Raw genomic sequence first — 20,947 nt, 5'->3', positions numbered from 1 at the left:
CCGCCAGGTGCCTAGGTGGTGAGGGGAGCAGGGCCGGAGCCTCAGTGACCCCTCACCTTCCCCTTTCCCAGTAAGAACAAAAACAGAAAGCACTTTGACCACTGACAGATACCTGTGTGTTGGTCCTGGGAAATCGGGAAGTGTTCCAGGGAAATGAAACTGCCAGCATACAGTCCCTGCGCTCCATCTGTTCGGGGAAGAGCCCGCCCTCCCAGTCAGCTAAGGGCCTGAACCCTCAAGCACCATCTTTGTGCGTTAGAGAAGACCCCAGCATCTCTGGTAGTTTTCTCGTACGTTCTTTTTCTTCCTGAGTTTAAGGCCAATCAGAAACACCAGGACTCTGAGGAAACGTGAGTGGTCTAGAGCCCTGGATTTGTGTAAGCCTCCCTGACAGGAAACTTCGAGAAAGAAATGAGCAGGTCCAAAGTGAGAAGTGAGCCAGAAGGGATTAAGCAGCATGTGTGTCCAAATCCCCGAAGGAGAGAAGGCTGCTTGGCAGCAGTGGTGTTGAAAGTAACTCTGTCAGGCACCTTCCCTGTGCCGGTCACTTCTGTGTGTGGCCTTGCTCAGTCCCTGCCCATCCCTTCCAGGCGTAGGAGGTAAAGCTGCGGAAGCCTCTGGAGGCCAGATAAGCCGCTCCCGGTCACATGGCTGTAAGTGCGAGCACGAGGCTTTGAGCCCAGAGGCCCTCCCTCTGTCCACGGGCTAGAGGTCCGTTCTAAAGAGTTCGGTTCTCTTCTCTGGGTCCTACTTCCCCATCTGCCAATCAGAAGCCTGCCCCGTGTCCACTCCTCCCCACATGGACGCATTGTTGGGCTAATGAAGTTGTCTGCCTTGCCCCTCCTGGCACAGGGAAGGGACAGGGAGAGGTCCCCACACCCCTGATCTACTGCCCCCCGACCCCCCCACGTGTTCAGAGCTAGGATGGTGGCAAGAAACAGAAGCACAGGGGCGCCTGGGTGGCACAGCGGTTAAGCGTCTGCCTTCGGCTCAGGGCGTGATCCTGGCGTTATGGGATCGAGCCCCACATCAGGCTCCTCTGCTAGGAGCCTGCTTCTTCCTCTCCCACTCCCCCTGCTTGTGTTCCCTCTCTCGCTGGCTGTCTCTGTCTCTGTCGAATAAATAAATAAATTCTTTAAAAAAAAAAAAAAAAAAAAGAAACAGAAGCACAGCCCTTCACCTGGGGAGAAAAGATGGCATTCTTCAGAGCCCTCCAGACATGCCTGTTCACACCTGCTCCCCACACTCCCCCAGGCCCACCCTGAGGCCTCTCCGTGGACCAAGTGTGTGCTCGGGCCTGAGGTGGCAGGCAGAGACAGAAAGAAAGCTCTTGGCAGCCAGTAGCAGAGCTGGGCTTTGGGTCCCTTGGCCTCTGCTTAGGTTCCACCCAAGCCTGGCCTCCCCTTCTGGTTACCAGACAAACAGGCTGTGTCACGTCAAGCACTGAGCCCGGGGCCCGGGAGCCCGGGAAGCTTCCATGGAGGCTCATTGTGTCTGTGATGCTCCACGCGCATCGTGGGGTCAGGGGCTGAGCTGTGCCCTTTGTACCTGGTCCCTAGCACCCCAGTCCTTCTCCAAGGAAGACCACGCAGATGCCCAGTGATACTGAGCCAAACTCGTGGAGCCTGTCCCTGCGCCTCAGAGCCCCTTTGCTGGTAATCGTTTTATGACTGGAACTTCATGGTCACAGTGCTTTGCGGGGGATATGGTGGGTTTGTCACCAACCGGGAGATGTGATCCCTGCGTCTCAGAAACAACACAAGAACAGGATATGGTAAGGATGGTTAAGGTTAGAAAGCCACCTTGTGCTTGGGGTAACCCAGCATCTTCCCCCTCGATGATTACTACAGAGCTGGTGGGTCCCTGAAGTCCACCAGCTGCAGGAAACGTCTGTCGGCCAACAGAGAGAGAGGCGGCTCACTGGAGTCCTAGCCCTCGCTCTGCTGTGTGAGCTTCAGCCGGTGTTCATCTCTCTAAAGTAGTTTCCTCACCTGAAAAGTGGGGACGATAGTGCCAGGCCTCCCACCGAACGGCGTTGGGAGTTACCCCAGGCCATAGAGGACCAGGCCAACGGAACGGGCGCTGCCTGGAGGGGCCCTGGCGGAGGAGGTCAGAGCGAGCACCCCCTCCGCTCCTGGACCCCGTGCTCCCTGCCCTTCCTCCACCCCGCTGCCCACAGGGGCAGCTTCAGCCCTTTTGTGCCTCAGTCCGGAATGCCTACCAAAATCACCTGGGCTCACCACGTCTCAGGCAGCGCGACCGTCCAGGGCCTCTAACCACCCCCCGCCCGCCCCAAAGTGCTGGGAACATGGTGGGGGAGGAGCTTACCCTCAGACCCTGAGGCCACCCGGTGGCAAGGCAGCCCGGCCCCCTTCTGCAGTCCGCCCCCCTCACCTGTACCCCATCATGTGTGAGCAGAGTCAAGGGGAGGAGCCCAGCAGGGTTGAGGCTGGGAACTTGTCCTTCCTGGGGCTGTTATGCGGACAGAACAAAGTCAGGACGTGAAAGCCTTCTGTAACCTGTGTGGGCTGTGCCCGCCTCTGTTGGCGGTGATGCCGTATACCCAGGGGAGGGCTTGGGAACATACCCACTCTCAGGTGTGGCAGATAAGGGCCCAGAGATACAGGGATGATGAGGGACTGAGGATGCAGAGAAGGTAAAGGAAGATTCCATGGCTGTGCTGTCCTGGGTTTTCCTAAGCTGTAGAAGGAGGGGCACAGCCTTCCTGCAGGGAGCCTGGAGAGGGCGTATAACGTAGGCCCGCGGCGGGGCATGATCTGCTGGGTTCCTGGTCTGGTTCGGCTCAGCCTGGCAGGCACCTGGTGAGGGAGAAGCCAGCAGCCCCACAGCTGCCCTTCTGTTGCCTTGGCCGGGCAGCCCCCAGCTTGGCGCTCCTAGTGCAGGCCTCCTGAGCACTTCTGGAGGGAGCGTGTGGCGTGGTGCGGGTGGTGAACCAGGCCTGGGGAGGCTGACTGGCTTGCCCAAGGAGGCACAGAGCTGGGCAGTCAGTGAGCCGGTGTCTGAGTGACCCCAGAGCCCTGCTGTGCCCGTCACACCACACCGCTTCCCTTGTGGGAACGTGTAGAGGCACCGCAGGGCCCTGGCTCCCCACCTCCTCACGTCCTCCTTTCCAGGTAGGGCCCTGTCTCATTCTGTGGAAGTCAGGGGCTGGTGGCCCCGCTCTCAGAAGTGCTAAACCTTAAGATGAGCTCACAAAGGAGGGTGACAGGAACTCCCACTTTGAGACCCGTTCAGTACTTTTTTTTCCTGGTTGGTTTTTTGTATGTTTTGGGGGAGGGGGATTGTTTATTTTGTGTCTAAAGATGAGAAAGATCAGCCTTGTCACCATAGAAAGGGCAGATGGTGTTGAGCGAGGAAGCCCTCGGTCCGTGTGGCCTGTGTGCAGGGGAGGCGGCTGCTGTCATGGGTGCATTTAGGCCCGAGCGGGAGACAGTCGGGAGGGTCATGTGGGCCCGGTAAGGCCCGGCCTCTGCGCAGCTGGACCAGGGTGTGGGGAACATGCCACACGACCCTGGAGGCACGAAGCACACCCTCCCACGCCTTGCCGACTCTCAAAGGATGACCTGCGGCCTCCGCGGGTCGCTGGTTGTCGTGCTGCTCTTCCCGTCCTTGCAGCCCTCCCGCCCCTGAATGCACACCGTGCTGGCTGCATATGGTGCGCACCATCGCAGGTCCTCCCCACGCCAGCCCCCAGAGGCAGGTGCCCTTACGGCCCGTGTTTCACCAAAACAAAGGAGGTTAAAGAGAGTACCGACTGGTCTAGCCAACGAGTGAGAGCCGGAGCTAGGATTCCACTCCGGTCAGTCCGGACCCCAGAGCCATGCTGCTAAGCCCAGTCTGGCCCACCACCCTGTGCCCTCGCTTGCACGGCTGGCGATCAGCACTCTCCGTTTTGGTGAGTGGTTTTGTGAAGCATGAGCCAAAAAGGCAACTTAACCTACCGAGCAGATCGCTGGGATCTAATAAACGTACCCAGGTGTCTGGCATTTAGCGTTGCCTCATCCTGTGACCATATTACGGAGGTCACACGAAGGTACTTCATGTTGGTCAGGAGGTTGAAAGCCACCGTGAGGGAGTGATCACTGGCATATTCCATTTCCTTGATCGAGCAGTGCCTCGAAAGGTTACAGTTTTAACTTGCTTCCTATGCTCCGAGCCTTTAAGTAACCACTTCCGGTATATTCCAGGCACATGACATGAAAGCAGAATGTGCCTAAGGACAAACATAGTTTAGAGATTTTAAAGTTTTTATTTTTTTGTCATGAAAATCATATGCTATTTGATACAGGCGTGTTTGTATTCTCTAAACACTAATACATGATTTATACGTGCGTGCGTGTATCAGGCATTGGACAATTTAGTTTTTAAATGAGCAGACCCACCAAAGACTCCATTTCAGAAATGCCGCTTAGATTCACGATCGCCTTAAACTCTGCTTTGCACATTTTCCTAACATTCTGTGGACCCCTGGAATCCTCAGCTGACTGGACCCATTCATGTTCCGTGGTGTTCCTCCTTCCGGGATTAATCAAAGAGAACGTAAGCATCTCTCTACATAAAGGCCCAACCCCAAGGTGAAGCAGAGCCTGTTCTCTCTGTCGGGTACCTGGTGATCGAGGTCCCAGCCATGTGGGCCCAGCACTTGTTTTCATGGCTGCTCTAATCTCCCGGCTTCCCAGTGGCCAGAGGCATCTTCTGAGCTGGGAGCCTGGAGTATCACGTGCCCTCAGCAGCTGTGTGGCCATGTCCCCTCTTCAGTGTTCAGCCCCCGTCCCCACGAAGGAGAGCCTAAGGTCTTCAGGGTCCCATTGTCATTCCCTTGGAGCCAGCGTTCTTGGGGATAGAGGAAGGAAAGCCCTTGCGGTTTTCAGAGCTTCCAGCCCCCACACACAGAGCTTCAGGCCTGGGTGTTCAAGAGGAGGACAGAAGGTGTTCGTGCCCGAGAAGCAGCGTCCCACCCCGGCTACAGGGTTGGGTGACTTCTCCACGAGAATGTGCAAGCCATAAACAAAGCCTTCCTCATCGCATCCAGAGCACGCAGCCGTGCTCCCGGAAGCTCCCGAGCCGCTCTCCAAGCCCGGGAGAGCCCTACAGCTGGAACATGCTGGTGGCCTCCACGTTGTGAGAGGCGGAACAACTCTTGGAAGCATCCTCGGAAGACTTCCATTGACTCAAGACCCCCAGGTAAGGGAGGCAGCCAATGTCCTTCATGAGTTTCCAGACGTTCCTCCGAAACTTCAGGCCAACGAAGGCATAGAGCACAGGATTAAGGCAGGCCCGCAGGTAGGCGACGGCCTCTGTGATGATGGTGGCGTAGTGGAAGCTGGTCATGGTGTGGTACTCCCAGCTCGTGCTACGGAGGAGCTTCACGAGGTTGAAGGGCGTCTGGGTCAGCAGGAACACAGCCACCACCAGGAAGATGATCTTCAGAGACTTGTGCTTCCGGAAGCCTCGGGCACGAAGCAGGGTCTTGATGATGACTGAGTAGCACACAGCCATGGCGAACAGCGGCAGGAAGAACCCCAGCGTCATCTGCGTGGCGAGCACGACAGTGGTAATCTCCTCGTCGTGATAACCACAGATGAGCTTGTCGAGAGAGCGGACATTGCCATAGATGATCTGCGGCAGGGAAACCAGCAAGGAGATGACCCAGATGACCAAGCAGATGGCTTTGCCCCAGGCCATCCGCCTGGCCTGCTGGTTGTAGGCCTTGGTGGCCCGAACCACGGCCATGAAGCGGTCCACGGTGATGCAGGTGAGAATGAGCATGGATGTGTAGAAGTTCAACGTGTAGATGCCCAGCAGGGTTTTGCACAAGACACTGCCGAAGACCCACTCGTGGAGGCTCGCGTAGGCCCAGAAGGGCAGGGTGCAGACAAACACCAGGTCGGCCAAGGGCAGGTTCATCAGGAACACGTCCGTCAGGCTCTTCAGCTTCTGGTAGAAGATGTAGACGGCCAGGACCAGAGAGTTCCCCAGCAGGCCACAGACGAACACCACCAGGTACACGGAGGGCAGGAAGAACTTGCGGAACTCCAGGAAGCGTTCGTGCTCCTGGCTGCCGTTACTGGAAGTGTTGAAGAACACGGGGTCGACGTAGTCGTCCTCCTCCATGGCGTGCGTTCCCGTGAACATCTGGGAGGCAAACACAGGAATCAGAGTCGGGGCCGAGAGTGACACCTCCTGTTCTCCCACAGTCCTGCTGCCCCACTTGTAGGGGGCAGGTCGTCATCTCCTGAACCCACCTCCATTCTGCTCGGGGACAGCGCAGTCCAGGGCACTGGAGACGGCCCGTGCTGAGCAGTGATGGCTCAGACAGGATGAGGGACCCTTAATTAGCCCTAAAATCCTAAGGCTCTCACCCACCTGGGAGACAACACATAACCGACCCCACTCACAGTCCAGAAAATCCTGTGCCAACTGGTCTTGAAAGCAAAGGTCCCCCATGTGGTAGAGTGGGGGTGGTGTCCTTCTGGAAGTACGGAACCGCTTTGGAGTGGGCAGGCCTGCCTTCGTCTGCCCATCCTGTGCCTCATCTTCTGTTAAATTAGACCCCTGCTCTTTGTGGTCGCTAAGGCGAGTAGCCCCCCCTTTAGGGGGAGTCCATCGAGGAGACTTCTGGGGACCTGAAGGGGTTTGGGGGATGACCAGGACTTCTCCGCCTGGGTAGACAGTCCATCCTGTCTTTTCTTGCCCTCCACTGCCTAGACTTAGATGCGGGAGAAACAAAGCACAGAAAGCGCCTGGCTACCCAGCACCGTGGCGGAGCCGGCCGCGGCCAGGGCATCAGGCAGCCCTCCTCACAGCACGGCCCAGCCTGCCCCTTATCGCCTGGCGTGCCCTGTTCCACCACCAGAGCCTGGTTTCTGGAAGACTTCCCCATCTTTGGGAATCTTCCCCAGAAGGGAACATTACTTTAGCTTGTGTGACTAGCAACTTAGGCTCAAGGGGTCTCCTTTAACAAGTGGAAGATCTGGTTGAAATGGGTGGGCTGCTGCAGGGGGGCCGGGGGCAGGTTCTCTGGCGTGGGAGCAGGGCTGGCTGTGGCAGGGTGTCAGGCCACTGACCTGCAGATACTTAGCACACAGTGGCTCATTTCTGGTGACTCAGTGCCATATCCTGCTAGGACCTTAAGAAGTCTCCAGAAAAACAGGCATCTGGTTTAGCAAAGTCAGAATGTCAACTGGCCAGACAAGGGCATATCCAAGGAGAGATCATGTCTCCTTTCTAATCGACTCGAAGACTTGTCCTGACTGGAGATGGTATCAGCCTTCGCGCTGTCCCCTCCGTCCTCGTGGGGACAGGACACCCTTTCTCTCCAAGGAAGGACCTCACCTCTGGAATAAGACTACTCAGTGAAAGGTCCCTGCTCTTAGACCGCAAAATGTGCTATGTGTAAGGGTGATAGGCCAGCTGTAGTCCTCAGGCCCCAACCAGCTCTGCGGGCTGCTGGGTTAAATAGGTCAGTTGAGAGTGGATATGTGTTACTGCTTCATGCTTAGACTATGAAATGAGTGGCTTTGCTTTCCTTGAGAGCCATATCAAATCTCCATTATGGGCTGACTTAACTCTTGCCTGTTCATAAGAAAATCCTATTATGGCTGCTGCTGACATGCTTACACTCACATGACACATTTCCTCGAAGGGCCCCTGCAAATTCATTTGTAATGAGTTATGCTAACAGATTGGGACTGCACACTTCTGTGCAGATAGAGGACTAAAAATGTGAGTTTCCCTTTGGGGCGCCTGGGTGGTGCAGTCGGTTAAGCATCTGATTCTTGGTTTGGGCTCAGGTCATGATCTCGGGGTTGTGAGATCGAGCCCCACGTCAGGCTTCCTGCTCAGTGTGGAGTCTGCTTGGGATTCTCTCTCCCTCTCCCTCTGCCCTTCCTCCCCGATCGTGCTGTCTCTCTCTCTTTCTCTCAAATAAATGGATACATCTTTTTTTAAAAAAAGTTAGTTTCCCTTCTAGAAATGTTAAAATCACTCATTTCTTTATCTTGAATAGCCAGAGTTCCGTGTTGATTGATGCAGTTTGGTTTTGTTTGTTTGTTTTGAAGTAATATATTCAACTTTGGAAGCAGTGTAAATGTCCGATAATAAATAAATTAGCAAATTGCAATTCAGACATAAAACAGAACATAAGTCAAATGTGTAGGAAGTGCCTTAAATGATTTTGGAGAATGCACTACACTGAAACTACTCACAGCAGCGACAGCACAAAGTAAACGTGCCCAGTCAGCCGTGGCTCTTACTGTCACATTGAGTACACGGCCGAAAGGATGTAAAATTGATCGTGATCCTTAACTGTCTATGATCATAAACCCTTTTGAGAGTGTCCTAAAACCTCAGACACTTTCCTCAGAAGTAACGTGCATCCCTGCCTGGAGTTCTGAGGGCTTGCCAGCCCTTTGAGTCCCTCTGCCACATATTCTCTGGACCCTTGTTTAAGAGTCCACGATGATAGGGCACCTGGGGGGCTCAGTCAGTTAAGCATCAGATTCTTGGTTTCGGCTCCGGTCATGATCTCAGGATCCTGAGATCAAGCCCCGCGTTGGGCTCTGTGCTGGGTGTGGGGAACTTAAGATTCTCTCTCTCCCTATCTCTCTCTGCCCCTCCCCCCAAATTAAAAAAAAAAAAAGAATCCACGATGAGCTATGTAATCTTGATTACATATGTATATATTATATATATATATATATTTTTTTTAAGTGGGTTCCATGCCCAACATGGGACTTGAACTCACAACCCTGAGATTAAGAGTCAAATACTCTACCAACTGAGCCAGCCAGGCACCTCAATTTTGACTCTATTTTTTAAAACATAAAAAAAAAAAAATGCCCAGAATTTATCAGCAGTTTACCTCTAGCTGTGGAATTCGTGATGACTTATTTCCCTTCTCCTTTTACATTTTTCTATCGTTTCCAAGGTTTTTGCAGTGGTATATTGACTTACATTGGGAAAAGAAACGAGATAACTGTCTGAGAGCCTGTGTTCTAAATTATAATGCAAAGGAAACGAAAACCAAGAATCAGATTATGCAGCGAACAGATGTGGCGAGTGGCTAGACTCTCCCCATCTCCCCGGGAGGGCACTGCCAATACCTTCGGCTCATGAGCACTTTACTCTGTGCCCAGAACCGCGTGAAGTCACTTCACAGTTCTCGAGTTGTGGGGCAGAGGTGGAATTCAAACCGAGAGCAGCCAAGCTCTAAAGCCTGGGCATTTTACCCCACACTGACCCGCAGGCAGGGATCAGAGGATCCCAGCAACCTGAGGTTTGTACCTGCCTTTTAACGCCGCAAACAAGAAAATGAATGACTCACCAGCGGAGAGGCTCTGTCACTTTGTCCCAGAAATGAGCTTGTTCAAAGCAGCAAGGTCGGCTTCTGTCTCTCTGTGATGTGGTCCGTGTTTCCGTTGACTATCTTCTGAGAGCCCTTGGTTGGTGATCATAAGAGACCCAGCCCTACCCACCCCTGCCTCGTTCATCAGAATCCACATGACCAGCCTGTACCCACGTAATTTGGGGGTCAGAGATAGGAAGCGGTGGCCCTGTTGTCCTGCACTCCCTGCTGCCTGGCTATGGACATGACCACCTCTCAGGACCTCAGAGGGTTTTTATTTGTAAAATTGAAGGGGAGCAATAAGTAGGTCTGGCTCAGGCAGCGCACTGAGAATGGTGACATTTGTACCCTAACATTATTTCCTTCGCTAGTCATGTCTCTTTGGAGCCATCGGGGCCTGGACCAATGCGCAGCCCATGCTGGGGTCCGGGTTCCAGGTATGCACACCGCTCCCACACGATAGCCCCTGTCCTCACAGCAGCCCTACAGAGTAGGTACTGCCCCATTTTACAGATGAAAACACTGAGGGCCCCACGTGCACACAGCTAAAAACGGGCGCTTCCAGGAAACAAACCCAGGTCTCTGTCGTCGTTGCTAGGGCACCGGAGGGCTCCTTGGGGACGGGTCAGCCTGATGCAGCCCTGCTACCTACACCCACGTGACTTGGAGTCCTCTGGTTCCCTGAGGCTGTCCCCACTCCTGGAACTCCCCAGATCTTGACCACCAGGTGACAGCACCATTCTAGTTGTCAGACGCCCTGCCCCAGCAATGCTGATGCTTCTGGGGAAGAAGGCCCCGGAAGGCAGGAGCTGGAGGGATGCCTGCCGGGCTCACATTCTCCGGCACCTCCCCTCTGGGGAAAGGCTGCTCGGTAGAGGCATGAACTCCATTTCTGCTTTCCCAGAAGCAGCTGCCCTCGTGCCGACTCACCAGACCCCCGTCCCCTGACTCTGCACCCCACTCAGCCCGCTCCCCGTCACAGCTGGTGCGTGTCTGCTGGGCACAGCGGCTCCTATGGCTCTTCCTAAGGGCGGGCTGTCAGGCATTGGGAGCGGGGACCAGGCATGACCCCAGGACCTAGGGACTAGCACTCTGTTCCACTGGGAGCCAGGCTCTGTGCTGGGTGCTTCCCACCTAGCCGTCCAGCCGTCCAGCCGTCAGCCTTTCCAGATGAGTAAGCAGAAGGGTCGAGAGATGAGTTCACTTGCCCGAGAGCATGCACGTCCCTGGAGCGCCCAGCATCTGTCTAGCTGTGCGCCCTGCACTACTCCCAGGGGGCGCTAGTCGAAGCTTTGAAGACCACTAGTGGATTTTCAAGGCTTTTTCAAATGGGCTAGTTCAGACCCTTCCACCACACTCGTGCAAATGAATGAGCTGTTCCCTGAGAGCAGGAGCCGTGAGGCTCTGTAGAGAGTGTGCCCCTGGACAGGTGGTGGGTGGACACGGGGGCCAACGGATGATGAACAATGAGCCAAATAGTGCAGGGGAGGTAGGCCAAAGCACCCATCCTCCGAAAGAGACCTTTTAAAGCAAGACATCCCTTTGGAGCGAGCCAGCCTTTCGTTTTGGAATCTCTTGAGTTTCGAGAGATGAGCTTTTCCCAGGGTCAAGCCAACTGTGTCATTTGGGACCAGTTCCCAGAGGGAGTTAGAACAGCCTGAGCCTTGTCAAACGCTCACGCGGCCAGGCCGTTCTGTCTTGGAAGGACAAGCACTCGTACTCCGTGGGAAGCAAGGGCCCTCGCCCCGGCCTCCTCCACAGCTGTGTGCCGGCTTGCAGGGAGGGCGGGCGCGCATCTGGGCAATCACGGCTGCGCTTGTCATCACTGTTCTCCGGCAGAAAGTTCTCCAGTGAAAGGCTTGCAGCTAAATTGGAGGAGGGAGCCGCTCACCCCCTGGGGGCCAGAATCTTATTTCAGTCACTGTACACAGTGCCAGTTTGTAGTGCTTAGTGTGTCAAGGGCATTACTTTTCTTTGAAACAAAACTCTGAACTTCCCAAGGGCAGTGGCCCCATCACATGTCTTAGATTTCCCCTGGAACACTTGCACATGTTCTAAACAGCACTGGGGTAAGGATAGCCAGGAAACAGCAGCCATGCCCACTGCAGGTGCATCTTGGAAGTCAGGGTGCATTGACCTGTTCGCTTTTCCAAAGCCCCTGACGTTCCCGATCCAGAGCCCTAGGTGGAAGGAACGTCAGTCCCAGAACCCGGGATTGAGGCGGTTACTGTTGCTGGCAGAAGTCTCCCTGCAAAGCAGTGGTGGTTGATGGGGGCTGTGGAGGATGAGTTAGGACCGAAAGCCTCAGAAAAAGAGTCGGACCAGAAGGCAGCTCCGACTAGAGCCGGGGAGGCGAGCCCAGTGCTGCCCAGCTGTTGGTTCTGAGGTTGGGCATACGAGTTTGGGTGTTGTGGTCGGACCGTGGTTACTAAGCAATCAGAAATCAAAATACCAGAAGTGCTCTTCGTCACTCGGTTTTTAGGCAAAAAGGAAGCCAATGATTGAAAGAAAAACTACCAGGAACTTACTTTGAATAGTAAAATGGGAAAATACCCTCAGATCCCACAGAGTGGGCTCAGCACCACGTTCCGAGCCCGTGCTGCTCACGAGCACCGTCTGCGAGGACGGACGTGTCCTGGGTCTGCGCCGTCCCGCACAGTGGCCATTGAGCCCCTGAGGTGTGGACCGTGCAACCAAGGAGCCAAATTGTTGGCTTTTTAAAAATTGTGATGAATTTGGGTTCAGCCGTCCCCACAAGGCCAGTGGCGGCTGAATTGGGCAGTGTGTCGTAAACATAGAGCCGTCTGCTGACCACGGACAGAAGCTGACCTGGGGACCGGGGACCCTGGGTAATCAGGCGAAGTAACCCTTCTCACTGTGCTGCTTAGCAGGCCGAGGAGCAGGTGGAGCCCTCCGGGGAAGGCTGTCAGCAAGACACTCAGGCCATGGGGGCTTTTTAAGCATCCTTTCTTCCTCCACCGATCCCAACAGCCAGAGGATCTGCCCCCCACCCCTGGGGCAATCTGCAGGACTGAAGTTGTACAGTAATTCAATGGAAAAGCAGATGAGGCATTTTGATTTGTGAGAGGAAGCTGTGGTGGATTCCAGCCGAGGGACTGCCCCCCCCAACACCGTGACCCCTCATCCAGGCAGGCACAGACCCCTGGACTGCATTGCCGGGGACTTCCTCACCGTCGCCTTGTCTGTGGCCACCACTTAATTCTCACGTGGTTCTCAAGTGGAGCCTTTGGTCATGTCCTCTGTTGGGGGCATATGGGACAGAAAGCCGGCTCACCCTGGGCACATAATCTGGACGTCGATAGAGCATAGACAGTGTGTAGGGCAGGATCTCCGGGGATGCTGGGATGACCAGCCCCAGAGGGTGGAACGGGTTGACAAATGTGTGTGCCTCAAGACAGGTTCAGCTCTCCTGACCACAGGCTCAGGGACGGAAGCTAAGCAGGAAGGGGTGACATGCCATCAAAAGTCACCATCGCCAGCCAGAGGCTTCCGTGGCCGGAGCAAGGGGAGGAAGGAGGGGCGCTGTGGGCAGTGAATGTGTCTCAACTTCTCAGGAAAACACCCCAGTGGCAGCAGAAGGAAATGGTTCTGGCAGGAGAGAGGGTGCCCCCTAGTGGCCACAAAAGAAGTGGCTTTTGTCCCTGTCCTTCTCAAGCTCGTTTTTAGTCCTCTGCCATCTAAAGGAGTTGCTCTTCTGCTGCATCTCACGGTAAGATAACACATTTTACCTGATTACCCGCGGGTGTGCGTGTGTAGACACGAAGGCAAAGCAAGAGCCCCGTGACAGTCCTGCCCCTGACAACACGCAGTGTACTGCTTTGTAGACATTTTCCATTCCAGTTCTTCTAATGGGGGTCGTAACTTACTAAATTGATTCATGACCCACTGAATGGGTCACGACCCACAGTTTGCAAAGCCATTGAGAAGAAACCTCTGTGTCTCTGATCCTTACCCTTGGGATGGCATCCCCCACCTTTGACCACCTTGCTCCACTCCCCCCATGCAGGGCCTCAGCCAGGACTGGGAGGGGCTGGGTACCTCCCCTGGGAAGCACTACTGGCTGGTAATCAGGGCTTGCAAGAGGGGGAGCTGGAGGAGGAGAGGGAGTGATGGGTTAGGACCTCTTTTATCCTCAATGCAGGAAAAGCCTGAGAACCAATTACAGCTTCAGAGCCTGTTCTGTCAGATGTTAACTTATCTTTCTCTTGTACGGCATTTGCACTTTGCACAAGGATGAAGGCAGAGGAGCTGAGGCAGGCCTGAGTGGCCTTGGGCCTGTCTTGGCTCCTCAGGCCCCCATATCTGTGGTCATCATGTACTGGGGAGGTGGGGGGGGGTGTTGTATACTTGATCCCTTGAACAGCCTCTCACACCGACGTTCTGTAATTCTGTTTCTCCCGGGAGAAGGATGGGGATCTGGAAGCCAGTGGTCACAAGAGCCACGGAAAGGGGTGGGCAGGGTGGAGGTTGGGGGTGGAGGGGCTGGGCCCGAGAGGAAGAAGAACAGCGAGGCACCAGGCTTGCCCTCGGTGGCAGCAGGTGGGTCAAGCATATTCTTGCTGTACCTTCCTTGGGAAGCATGGAGAAGGCCGAGGGAGGAGTCCTTTGGAACCTCCAGCCTTTTCCAGTTGAGCCTGGAGCTCGGAGAGGAGCCTGGAGTCCATCCGGTTCCCTCTCCTCCTCCCATGTAGAGAAGAGAGAACAACCTCCGAGGAGGGAAAGGCACCCAGAGTCACAGTCATAAAACCAAGACCGGAACCACCTTGGAGTGACGTCCCCACCAGGAGCCACATGCCCTCTCCTGCCCTCTGGAGCCCCAAGGACCTCCTGCTAGAGAGATGGAGCCCCCACTGCTCAGGGCTCCCGGCGCTCAGCCCCTGAAGGGCAGGGTGTTCGTGAGGACGGGCTCCCCCGCTTACCATGGGCTGACGGGGACTGTGCCCAGACAGCCCCAGCCGGGCAACAGGGTGCCAGTGGGTGTCTGGTGATCTAGGCAGCCCTGGCGGCTCCCTGTGCCGGCCCCCACCACCGCCCCCTCGCAGAGGCGCCCCGAGAGCAGAGTGTCACCCCCAGCAGCCTCGGCCCCACCGCAGACGGGGAGGAGGCAGGGGCAGGGGGGCTAAATGGCAGAGCAGCTGCTGGGTCTGGTGGGGGGCAGGCGTGATGTTGGGGCCCGTCCGGTGACGCCCCGTCTTACGCTCAGAGGTTTCCCAAGAGGACAGAGGCCTCTCCCCAGGCAGTACCTGTCCTCCTGCAGGCAGAGAGGCCTTGTAAGTGAGCAGTCGGCATGCTCCTCGACCCTGCATCTGCCACTCCACGCGTGACTCGGGGGCCTCATCCTTTAGGCACCCGGCCTCAGTTCTCTCCTGGACTTGGTCAGCATTCCTCTGCCCTTTTCCGAATCTCCACTTCTTAGCAAGGGGCACGTACATTGTTCGGTTCCTGCAAATGGTGGTGGCCGACCTGCCGCGTGCCGGTCCTGTAGGGTGGGGACAGCTCAGCTGCAGCCCCTTCTTCCAAAGGCCTCTGGGTCTAGGGGAGAGAGGACCCAGAAGAGATAATGACAGATGGGGCCCGGGGGGAGTGGGAGGGAGGGGCACGCGGGGTGGGAGCAGGCTGCAGATGCCTGTGTGTCCGCCCCTGGTGAAGCTGCCTGTCTCATCCCCCAGACTCCCCCAGATTCACGGCTCTGTGCTGTTCATGCAGGTGTGCTGTGACGCGTTGCAGTGTTCCCGCCCCCACGGCTGAGTGACAGCCAGGACAGGCTGAGGGGAGACTCACTGAATTTTGCCAACCCTGAACTCCCCCTTCGTGCTGCCACCCAGAGAGCCCCTGGGTGCTCAGGTGTACCCTCAGGTTCTCCTGACTGAGTGGGGAGCCTCGGGCTCAGACGCAGGGCGTAGACTGTGGTAGACCACGTGCAGCCTCTCGCTGTGGAAGGACTGGCCTCCATGGCAGTGGTCTTGGCCCTGGGACTCTCCTGGCAGTGAACTGTGAGCAAGATGTGCCGGGGGATCCCTTGCAAGCAGAGGTGACAGCTGAGAAGCTCTGTGAGCGGTCGGGTGTGGCTGCTGGGCTGTTGTGACTTTCTGATGTCCCAGAGATGATGTTAGATTAGGTCCTGAGCTCACCTGAGCGCAGGAATTCCCTGGGAATCCTGCAGAGCCCATCCCCGGCGTGGCCGTGGCTGGCACGCCACGCAGCCCAGACAGCACTGTCATTTCCCAGCACACATCACAGCTGCACTCCGGGGGGAGCCGTGAACTTGGTGCCCAAGTGGGTGTGAAAGTGGTAGAGGCAGAAACGTCTGAGCACGAGGTCTGGATGCTTGCGGCCAGCCGCTGACCTTGCCTGGGCCGCAGACCCCCTCCTTCTAGCTGTGTGTGTGTGTGTGTGTGTGTGTGTGTGTGTGTGTGTGTGGTGCTGACTCAGATGGAGAGCGTCCCAGCGCGGACCTGGGCGGACATCTCCGGGCACAACAGTGGGTGGGGTGGGGCTAGACTGCGTTCGCTTGTGTTCCCTTGGGGCTTCAGAGGTTGAGCAAGTGTCCCCGGGGCCAAGCTGGTGAGAGCCCAAGGGGTACGTGTCAGGGGTGGGAGGGGGCAGTTCGGGGCACATCTGGGGAGAGCCCTTTAGGGCGGTTGAGAAGGGGGTTATCGCGACAGTTTGGGAAGAAGCTGTGTTAGGTGGGAGACGTTCCTTATTAACACTTGTCCGTGGGGCAAATGGTTCTTTTCTGGACTAAGTTTCCCTTGAGCAGACCTGGGCACCTGAGCTGGTGGGGCTTGAGGGCCCTGAGATCACACAAGCCATTGGCCGAGCCGGGTGTGCGGCTGTGGCAGGACGAGCAGTGAGCTCGAGTCAGGCGTGGGGCTCTGGCCTCCGTGTCCCTGTCAGTGAAGGAGGGAGACTGCCGTCTGCCTTCCCAGAGTAAGCAGCTCAGTAGGAGTTTAAAACACACGAACGCTGGAGTTCAAGTCCAGCAGCTGTCTTTGCTGCAGCGCCTCCTAGAGCCTCGAACTTAAGTTGCAGTGTGCCGGGGCGCTCCGAGAGGGAGCGTGTGGTGCCCTCCGCCCCTGGCCCTGGTGTTCCATGGAGCACCATGGGAAGCGTGGCGTGTCTGCACTGCCGACGGGCCCCCGCTGCTGGCTCTCAGTGCAGCCGATGGTGGGTCATGAGCAGAGAGAGGCCGTGTGGCTTAGGTCCACTCTCTGTCCCACCGCTCCCTCTTGGGCTACGCCGTTTCCTGGGCATGTGTCCTTGCTCCCCGGAGATGGGCCAGAGTAGGTTTGGCTGGTCACAGCCAGGCGCTGGCCAGGCCGGACCCCGAGGTGCTGCTGATGGTGCTCAGCTGGTGTGAGATAGGAGGGTGGCCCGTCCGAGTTGTGGGCAGCCCCTCCCCCTGGTCACTGGAAAGACACCAGGGAAGACACGGCGGCCCTGTTGTCTTCTCCCCGCCCTGAGTGCTCAGCTCCGGCCCCTGTGCCCCTACCTAGAGAGCCTGCCGGACCCTCTGTCATGGCCTCTGGGACTGCAGGATCCCGCGCATTCTGAGGCTGGCCACGTGACTCCAAGGCTGGGGGCCCCAGGACGTGGGACCCCACGTGCCGATGGCTAAACGGCTGTGTGTTCTTGTGTGTGGCATTTCAGGGACACCATGTCAACCTTGCTAACCCCCGAGGACGCTGAAGACATGCCGCCAGGGCAGGATGCCGAAATCTGCTTGCTGAAGTCCGGAGAACTGATGTAAGTGACGGGTCCCCGAGCGGGACTCCCCAGGCTGTTGCTCTTGGGGAGAAGGAGCCGGAAGCACCCCAGAGGCTCTGACTTGGCACTGATGGTGCCTTTCAGTCTCTGCTTTTTTTTTTTTTTTTTAAGGTACGATTTATATACAGTAAATTCCCCCTTTATGTGTCTGGTGCTTAGATTCTGACAAATAATACAGCGTAATCACCAGTCGTCCTGCCGAGCTCCACGCCCAGCTCGGCCAGTGGCTTAAGTGATCTCAAGGGCCTCCGAGCCCAGCCGGCTCCGCGCCCCAGTTCTGCCGGGGGCGGGGGGTGGGGGGACGACCCAGGTCTGGAACAGAACAGTGTCGCCCCCGTGTGACCACAGTGAAGACAGAGAACAGTTCCCTCACCCTCAGAAGCTCCCCATGCCCCCCACCTGCCTGTGCCCTGTGTTCTTTTTTTGAAAATAACTTTGTTCGCTTTTCTTACTATAAGAGCAGTACCTTTTTCCCTGTAGAAAATAGGAAAAGAGAGACAAGCAAACCACTTCAGTGTATAGCCTTCCAGTTTTTAAAAATACATATGTACATCATTTTCAACACAAAATAGTCTACATCTTATTTCATGGTCTTTTAAAACGTCACCACTGCATGAGTATTTTCACATATCCCATCCTTCTTCTCCCGTGTTGTGGCTCATGGCTGCATAAGGGCTTCATCGTCACTGAATAGATTCACTCCCTCACCCACAGCTACTTACTCAGCACCTAGTAGGAGCCAGGTATGTTCTAGGTCCCTGGAGCACATCAGTGAGCAAAACAGAGATGCCCACCCTCGTGTTTAGTTTATATCCCAGCAGGGGTGGACAGTACACGTAAGTAAACAAGTGAATGACATAGTACATTCCAAGGTGATGCTTGCTGTGGAAAAGAAACAAAGCAGGATGGGGAGGGTGGAATTTGTGATCTTGAATAAAGTGGCCCTAAGAAGGTAAGATGAGGGAGTTGCCTTGCAGCTCTATGAGGGAACAGCATTCAGGCAGAGGGAACGGTTCGTGCAAAGGCCCTGGGGTAGAATGGCATCTGGCATGTTCAAGGAACAGGGCAAAGGCCAGTGTGGCTGAAGCGGAGAGAGTGAGAGAAACTGAGTCAGAGAGGGAAGGGGGCCCATCTCCCATCAGGCCTTTTTGGCCACTCTGCCTTTTAATCTGAGGGAGATGGGAGCCCAAAAATGAGGTTTGGAATAGAACAATGACTTAATCTAATTTACATTTGAAAAAAGATCATTCTGGTTGCCATGTGGAGAGTGACTGTGGAGGGACAGGGCAGAAGCCTGGAAGCCGGTAGAGTTTACATTTATGACGTGAGTCCTGTAGACAGTGGGCTCCTTTTATTTAAGATTATATTTGAGGCGTACTTGGGTGGCTCAGTTGGTTAAGCTCCTGACTCTTGATTTAGGCTCAGGTCATGATCTCAGGGTCCTGAGATCGAGCCCTGTGTTGGGCTCCATGCTCAACGAGGAGCCTGCTTAATATCTTAATATTCTCTCTCCCTCTGCCCCTCCTCCCGTGCTTACGTTCTCTCTCAAAAAAAAAAAAAAAAAAAGATTATATTTGAGCAGAGATGGCAAACCCTTAATTTGTTTTTTTAGCCTCTCCTTTGGGGAGACTGAGTATCGTCTTCTCACTGAACAGATGAGGTGTAGAAAAGCAAAATAAAATAAAATAAAGTACTAGAAGCACAATCTGAAGGACTGGGTGCAAGGGGAGAATTCTGGAACGTAAAATTATAAAACGGCCCAGCATCGGTGGGGCCTTCTGTCAGGGTGACTGCACACACGGCCGTGCAGTAAGATTTCCGCCCTACAAGGAAGACCTCTTTTCCAAAATGGTCCCTTCTGCCTACTCTCAGGTTTTTGAAAATTGTAAACATTGGACAGGCCTTTTTTTTTTTTAAAGATTTTATTTATTTATTTGACAGAGCGAGAGACAGCCAGCGAGAGAGGGAACACAAGCAGGGGGAGTGGGAGAGGAAGAAGCAGACTCACAGTGGAGGAGCCTGATGAGGGGCTCGATCCCATAACGCCGGGATCACGCCCTGAGCCGAAGGCAGACGCTTAACCGCTGTGCCACCCAGGCGCCCCCGGACAGGCCTTTCTGTACTATAATTAGGAGTGAAGCTTAGATGAACACATGGGAAAACGTTACATGGAGTTAAATCTTCACAAAAGTGGAATGATTTTTGTCAGAGCGCCTCTCTAGAGCATTTTGGGTTTTTTCATCCTTGGTTACTCTTCTCAGCATAGCTCTGAGAATATTTCCATCCGTCTCCACAGCTTTGAAGGCAGACAGAACTCTTCGGCCCCATGACCTACGTGCTGTGCAGTCTTGGGCGAGTTACCTAACCTCTCTGAGCTTTAGTTTCCACTGCTGCATTAAGGAGGACAGTAATAGATCTTGGCCATGAAAGGCAGTTCAGTGTAGGGGACAGGTAATGGTTTCATATCAGACCTGGGTGGGCCTGGATCCAGTTTCTTAATCTGTTTGGACCTTGGCTTCCTCATGTGGGATGGGAGCATCGTGCCTGCTCATGCAGCCGTGGATCTGGCACATGAAGCCTGCGAGCAGGGAGCCCAGCCATCGCCTTCCCAGTTCACAGTTGAGCAGACAAGGCTGGCCCCAGGCCACACCACTGCTGAGGTGGCAGGAGGCCCTGTCCCAGTGACCTGCATGAGCACGGACCGTCCAGGAGGGGGCGCCGCTCAGTCAGGAGCCTGTTCACTCACACCCAGCTCACCCTCGGAGGCACTCTTCACACCCAACAGCAGAGGGACAGAGGAGGAACCTCAGACTTACGAGGGGGTGAGCTCCATAGCAGACAGGATAAAGGCAGGTACTGGAACCCATTTAAGAAAAGTCAGGGTGCCCCCTTGGAATCTTCCAGCAGCCCCCAGATTTCCACTGAGAAGAGGGACGGCTGAGAGGGTGGGAAGTTTCTAATGATGGGTGTGCTTCCTGCCCGTGCCAGTTACCCTAGAGCTGGAGAGAGCCAGTTACCCTACCCAGCTGGGCAGCAGGGCCGCTTCGGGAATGCTCCTGAAAGCCGAGGCCTCTGGAGCCGCCTCCGTCCGTGGGCACACGGAGCATCTCAGGCCGGCCTTCACCTCCGACCGCCTGCAGGGACGTGCCAGCCCCACGCGGGCAGGGATGGTCATCCCGACGTTTGACTTCTGTGTCCCCGGCGCCGACCACCATGCCCGGCACACAGTCGGTGCTCACTGTGGGCGGGAGCTGCGCACCCAGGCTGCTCCCGTAATTAAGCAGGTCGGGCAAGGCTCCCCAGGGTTCGGCCTCCCAAGAGCCTCCACGGCTTCCAGCCACCTCTGCGCCACAGGTGACCTGGCCAGCAGACTCAGGCCCGTTGCCCGTTTGACCAGGGCCCTGTCTGTGTTTGGATTTTAGGATAAAATTACCCCTCACGGTGGAAGAGATCGCCAACTTCGGGGAGAGCAACCGGGAGCTGTTCGTGCGTTCCAGCACCTACAGCCTCATCCCCATCACCGTAGCCGAGGCAGGCCTCACCATCAGCTGGGTCTTCTCCTCCGACCCCAAGAGTATCTCCTTCAGCGTGGTCTTCCAGGAGGCGGAGGACACACCACTGGATCAGTGTAAGGTAAGGCCGGCCCCCACCAGCGGCCCACTTGCTCATACCACAGCGTGCTCGGGTGGGCCTTTACTGGCGCAGGGCCGCGGCCATCCTGCCTTGTGTTGGGCAGGCCTCTCCTGGAATGTTCGGGCCGCAGCCGTGAGAGGGGCACGGGGACAAAGCAGA

At 55.8% G+C, this 20,947-nt stretch overlaps 2 protein-coding genes across 9 annotated transcripts in view; one reads left to right on the top strand and one right to left on the bottom strand.

The window, feature by feature from the left end:
- FYCO1 (FYVE and coiled-coil domain autophagy adaptor 1) overlaps nucleotides 1–20,947 on the top strand; it is a 75,074-nt gene that overhangs the window by 41,679 nt on the left and 12,448 nt on the right. For all 8 annotated transcript variants that reach the window (XM_026500650.4, XM_026500649.4, XM_048226868.2 and 5 more), the window contains exons 15-16: nucleotides 17,039–17,134; nucleotides 20,578–20,788. In XM_026500650.4, coding sequence (XP_026356435.3) covers nucleotides 17,039–17,134; nucleotides 20,578–20,788 — 307 coding nt within the window. The remainder of the gene's footprint in view (nucleotides 1–17,038; nucleotides 17,135–20,577; nucleotides 20,789–20,947) is intronic.
- CXCR6 (C-X-C motif chemokine receptor 6) lies at nucleotides 4,251–12,491 on the bottom strand. The gene is made up of 2 exons (XM_026500652.4): nucleotides 9,347–12,491; nucleotides 4,251–6,156 (listed from the first exon to the last, which is right to left on the bottom strand). Exon 2 carries the CDS (start codon nucleotides 6,154–6,156, stop codon nucleotides 5,110–5,112), a length of 1,047 nt encoding a protein of 348 aa, XP_026356437.1. The 5' UTR covers nucleotides 9,347–12,491; the 3' UTR covers nucleotides 4,251–5,109.

This window comes from Ursus arctos, unplaced genomic scaffold, assembly GCF_023065955.2.
Source record: "Ursus arctos isolate Adak ecotype North America unplaced genomic scaffold, UrsArc2.0 scaffold_14, whole genome shotgun sequence".
In the NCBI taxonomy this organism is placed as follows: Eukaryota; Metazoa; Chordata; class Mammalia; order Carnivora; family Ursidae; genus Ursus; species Ursus arctos.
Note: the sequence above shows the minus strand (reverse complement) of the source record. Positions and strands in the feature narration are given on the sequence as shown.

What these genes read in the sequence shown, in the direction of transcription:
- CXCR6 (XM_026500652.4), bottom strand. Translation starts at nt 6,156, where the DNA reads ATGTTCACGGGAACGCACGCCATGGAGGAGGACGACTACGTCGACCCC.